The sequence below is a fragment of the Pituophis catenifer genome, unplaced genomic scaffold, assembly GCF_029215685.1.
Source record: "Pituophis catenifer annectens isolate HBS135680 unplaced genomic scaffold, rPitCat1.0.hap2 SCAF_1, whole genome shotgun sequence".
Lineage (NCBI taxonomy): Eukaryota > Metazoa > Chordata > Lepidosauria > Squamata > Colubridae > Pituophis > Pituophis catenifer.
This window is the reverse complement of record NW_027256881.1, coordinates 349,920,345-349,925,634: the sequence shown is the minus strand read 5'-3', so window position 1 is coordinate 349,925,634 and position 5,290 is coordinate 349,920,345. Positions and strand designations below refer to the sequence as shown.

The following is a 5,290-nucleotide window of genomic DNA, read 5'->3' as shown; positions in this document are numbered from 1 at the left end:
AACACAAGGATACTTTGAAGACATGATAAACAAAAGGTTGGGTGATTGTTGCTTAATGCAGGCATATTGTATCCAGTTGGAGTACTTGAAAAGCAATTCTTTTATGGACATGTTTCTTTTTCATGTCATCATTTTTTTCTGAAATCTTATCACATTCTAAAAATGCCTCAAAGACAAATATAAATGTGGCCAGCTATTGCATTAGTTAGAAATTCTTGTTTCTTATTATATTTTCTCTACAATTCAGATCAGGCCTCAGTAGAATAATGTAGCATTTGGGGAAAAAGATACAAGCCAAGAGAGCAGCTCCAGAGGCCAAAATGGAGAAGATCTCCACGGCCACCATGGACTTCCCTTTGGTGCTCAGGTAGGTGGGGAGGAAGGAGATCCAAACACTGCAAAAGACCAGCATGCTAAAAGTAATGAACTTGGCTTCATTAAAACTATCAGGCAATTTCCTAGCCACAAAGGCCACTGTGAAACTGATGAGGGCCAGAAAACCTAGATAGGCAAGGACAATGTAAAACATGAAAGCTAAACCCTGCTTACATTCCAAGACAGCCTCTCCAAACACAGAATGAAAGTCCAAATTAGGAAAAGGAGGGGAGGTGACCAGCCAGGAGGCACAAAGAAGGGCTTGGATCAGGGGACAGGCTATGACAATGGAGGTGGTCAGTGGTTTTCCTAGGAGTTTCCTTGTCTTGTTCCCTGGCTTGGTGGCCATAAAAGCCAGAACCACCATGACAGTTTTTGCCAACACAGAGGAAACTGCAAGAGAAAAGAGAATGGCAAAGGCAGATTGTTGGAAGAGACAGGTGAGCTTCCTAGGTCGACCAATGAAGAGGAAGGAGCAGAGGAAGCAGAGCAGGAGGGAGACCAGGAGGATGTAAGTGAGTTCTCTGTTGTTGGCTTTAACAATTGGTGTGTCATGATGTTTATAGAAAATCACCAGGACTGCAGATGTGCTCACAGAGAGAAAAAGAGTGAGAGAAACTAAAGTGTATCCAAGAGTGTCTTGATAGGCAAGGAAGTGGATCTTCTTGACAATGCATTGGTCCTTGTCCTTGTTGGGATATTGGTCTTCTGGGCAGGGTTCACAGTGAGCAGCATCTGAAATCAAGAATCTTTGGTTAAGAATTCATTCATTCAAGCAAATCATGCTGCATTTATAATGGTTCTAGGATAGATTAGCCAGTGACGAGGATTAGTTCAGTTCCAGCTATCCATTCACTGTGGACTTCCACGAGTAATGTGGCTTTCAGTTTGAGATTGCTGCCTGTTTTCTCCCCTACTTTATAATGGAACCCACAGAAGATCGATAGATCTGTTATCCAGGAATGTTGTTATTTGTTTATCTGTACATGATCCCTGCCTTAACCTCTCTGCTTTGTGCTTCAAATGTGTTCATTCAGACTTATTTGATCACTCCTACTCTATCAAAGAGGCACAGATAGATGAATCTCCTCTTTCTCTGGCAGGTCTATTTCCTCAGAGGTTGATAATATTGATGGATGAAACATGCATTAAGTAATAAGAATTAAAGCTTGGACTGAAAACCCCGCTTCCTCAGGAAAAGATTAGAATTTGGGTTTCACAATCAGATATTACAGGAGGAGTTGAAATGCAAGTTGGAGATTCATAAATTCTGCCCTAAAACTATCCTGCATGGAACTGCTGAGGTTTAGGAAAGGTGACTTCTGTGGCCAGGACAATTTAGATCCATCAACTGAAAGGTTCTGCTGAAAAGTATGAGTGCATGTCAATCATATCAAAAATGATCACAATAAACAAAATAGATTTAATGAATGTGTTATGGAGGTTTGTAGACCGCAACCTTATCTCTTTACAATTCACCAAACAGACAAGTCTCAGAAGAGCTTAAACTAAACTGTTTTTATTTGCATGAATAAAACAAAGTCTATTAAAGAACATCAGTAGTCAGTTTCCTTTTGCAATGTCCGGTCAGCTCTTTCTGCAATCGCTCTGTGCGATTGGAGTCCTGGTCTTTCTTCCTCAGAAGGAGGAGGCTTTAGTGACTTCAGCTCTGCCTCTGACCCCGAACTGTTTTGCCTGCTGGCAAGCAGCTCCTTATATACTGTCTCAGTGGCAGTTAGAAAAGCCCGGGAGATTCAAAACTAGGAGCTGCGCTCTGATTGGCTTATTCAATTATTTAAGCCAAAGGTCATTAATAGGCACAGCAACTGGGAGGGAATTTTTCTCTCACAGAATGTCTTCTTTGATCCTGGAAGATAGCTCAAAGCACATTCCTTCCCCCCTCCCTAGAATGACCTAAGGCACATTCCTTCCCCACTCCCTTTTTCCCACAAGGTACAGCAAAGCAATGCAAATGAAACCCTGCACAACCCCCCCCCAGCCTCCCCCTCCCACCAGTATGGCAGCATCCCAATAGAGATCTATGGGACCGGACATGTAACCAGTTGCAGCACATGAGAAGGAATTTTTTAATGGACAAGTTCCTCCTTCTTGTCAACTTTTTTTAAAAAAATCAGAGTCTAAATGAGCCTGAAAGACAAATATAAATGAGGCCAATCTTTGCATTAGTTAGAAATTCTTGTTTCATACTATATTTTCATTTCCTCAGAGGCTGATAGTGGGGACGGAAGGAGTTTATCCTGAATAATAAAAATTAAAGCTTGGACCTCACACCCCACTTCCTCAGGAAAGATTGGAAGGCAGTTTTTCCAATTGGATGTTAGAGTAGGAGTGGAAATCCAAGTTGGACATTCATAAATTCTGCCCAAAAGCTATCCTGCATGGAACTGCTGAGGATCGGGAAAGGTGTCTCTGTGGCCAGGGCAGTTTAGATCTGTAAACTGAAAGGTTTTCCTGAAAAAAATATTGTTTCATGTCAATCTTCTTAAAATGACAAAAATGACGTAATGAATGTTTTCTTTGATCCTGGAAGATTAACATTTGAAGTCTTGTCTACCTGTCTGATTAGAAATGGTCCCTTCGGGACAACCTTCACAATGGTAGCAGCAAACTGGCTCTCCCTCTGGAACTCTTCTCCTCTCTCCTACATGGCATCTCTTCATGCCACACCTGGCAACGGGCAACTTCTGAAAGACAAAAGATAAATACTTGAGATGACCTAAGCAATCAACCTGCTGCATTCATTCTTTTCCCCATTCCTATTTCCCTCCTGTATTCCTTCTTCTGTGTTCAGATTCTCTTCTAAAGAAACATATTGCCACTGTCTATCAGAAATCAAGAACAGTCCTGAGGGATTCAGGCCAGTGGCATTCCTGACACACCCATGGATGTGGGAGATTGAAACTGGAGTCTCAGCCTGCAGAGTAAGTCTTGTGATGGGACAAGAGAATTTCTAAAAGAAAGAACTGTCAGGATACAACTGAGAGGAAGTGATTCACAGAAATCACTTTTGCTTCCTTTTAATTGCATCCTGTGTTTCAAGCAGAAGTCAATTCCAAGTCTAATTCTTTATGGAATGACATAAATCAGACCTCAAACGTGTTGTGTACAAAGCAGATTTTTCACCAAATGCCATAATTTCTGATTCAATTGATTATTTTTCAAGTTAGAAAGATGTTCTGCATCTCAGGAAGAGAATGAATCTTTCCCTGAACTTACAACATCCTTGAAGCTCACCTTTCTGGCCCAGATGATTCCATCCGAGTTAATGGTGAAATCTTGGCCTGGGGAAGCCTTAGGATTTACTTGCCCAACTTTTATGGGAACAAAGGATCGATTCGGGAGGAGAATCCAATTCAAAAGATCATAACGAGCAGATCCCAGTCCATCTTCTGAGATGGAGACTTCATCTCCAGCGCTGTTGTTGAACTGCACATTCCTCAAATAGGCAAGAATCTGGAATAAAAGAGACCTTTAGAAATAGGACTATTTAGTTAGAGCTACGGTTATGGCCCTCTTTATGGATTACTGCCTTGTCGTGGCAAAGGGGTTTGCATAGCTCAATGAAGCTATGAGCTAGGCTATGCAGGGCCACCCAAGATGGACAGGTCATAGTAGAGAGCTCTGACAAAACGTGACCCACTGGAGAAGGAAATGGCAACCCTCTCCAGTATCTTTGCCATGAAAACCCCATGGACAGTCGTACCAAAAGGCAAAAAGATATGACGCTGGAAGATGAGCACCTCAGGTTGGAAGGTGTCCAATATGCTACTGGGGAAGAGCAGAGGGCTAGTACTAGTAGCACCAGAAAGAATGAAGCGACTGGGCTGAAGCCAAAAGGAAACTCTGCTGTGGATGTATCTGGTGGTGAAAGGAAAGTCTGATGCTGAAAAGATTTTTTCTCCATAGGAACCTGGAATGTAAGATCCATAAATCAAGACAAGCTGGATGTGGTCAAACAAGAGATGACAAGACTGAACATCGACATCTTAGGAATCAGCGAACTAAAATGGACAGGAATGGGTGAATTTAATTCAGATGACCATCAGGTATACTACTGTGGGCAAGAATCCCTCAGAAGAAATGGAGTAGCCTTCATAGTCAATAAAAGAGTAGGAAAAGCAAGACTGGTACACAATCTCTTTTCATTTTAACATTAGTAATATTATTAAATAGAATTAGAGCAAACCAAGAGATAAAGGGAATGAAAATTAAAAGAGAAGAATACAAGGCACAGGCCTTTGCTGACAATATGGTATTTATTATTGAGGAACTTCTGGAATCTGGCCCCTCCCTAATATGGGAAATAGAAACATATGGGGAAGTATCAGGACTTAAAATTAATAGAGGGAAAACCAAAATGATAGTTAAAAATCTAACAACAACTCAGAAAAAAAGAATTAGAAAAAGAAATGGACTTACAAATTGTTAAGAAAATGAAATATCTAGGGATATGCTTAACAGCGAGGTGTTCCTCGCTAAAGGAGGATAACTATATCGTGCTGGTCCAACAAATTAAGAAAGATTTGGAAAAGTGGGAAATGTTACAAATATCGCTTATAGGTAGGATAGTGACTATTAAGATGAATATCCTACCTAAACTATTATATTTATTTCAAACAATCCCCATCCCATTAGATAGAAATTTTTTTATGGAACTTAATAAAATTATTACTAAATTTGTCTGGTCTGGAAAAAAGGCAAGGATAAAATTACACTTTCTCCAAGACAGTAGAAGTAGGGGTGGTTTTGGTCTTCCGGCATGGGAATTATACCACAAAGCAGCGACGTTAGTTTGGATAAGGGATTGGGTCAATTTAAGGAATAAAAGAAGAATCTTAATTCTGGAAGGACACAATTTACAAAAGGGGTGGCATGCTTTTATGTGGGACAAAGG

At 40.7% G+C, this 5,290-nt stretch overlaps 1 protein-coding gene across 1 annotated transcript; it reads right to left on the bottom strand.

The window, feature by feature from the left end:
• Window positions 1-205: 205 nt before the first annotated feature.
• Window positions 206-1,084, bottom strand: LOC139312819 (vomeronasal type-2 receptor 26-like; the record flags this gene model as incomplete). Its single annotated transcript, XM_070937932.1, has 1 exon — window positions 206-1,084. A coding segment is annotated over one exon (879 nt), but the record flags the coding sequence as incomplete, so codon positions are not given.
• Window positions 1,085-5,290: the final 4,206 nt, after the last annotated feature.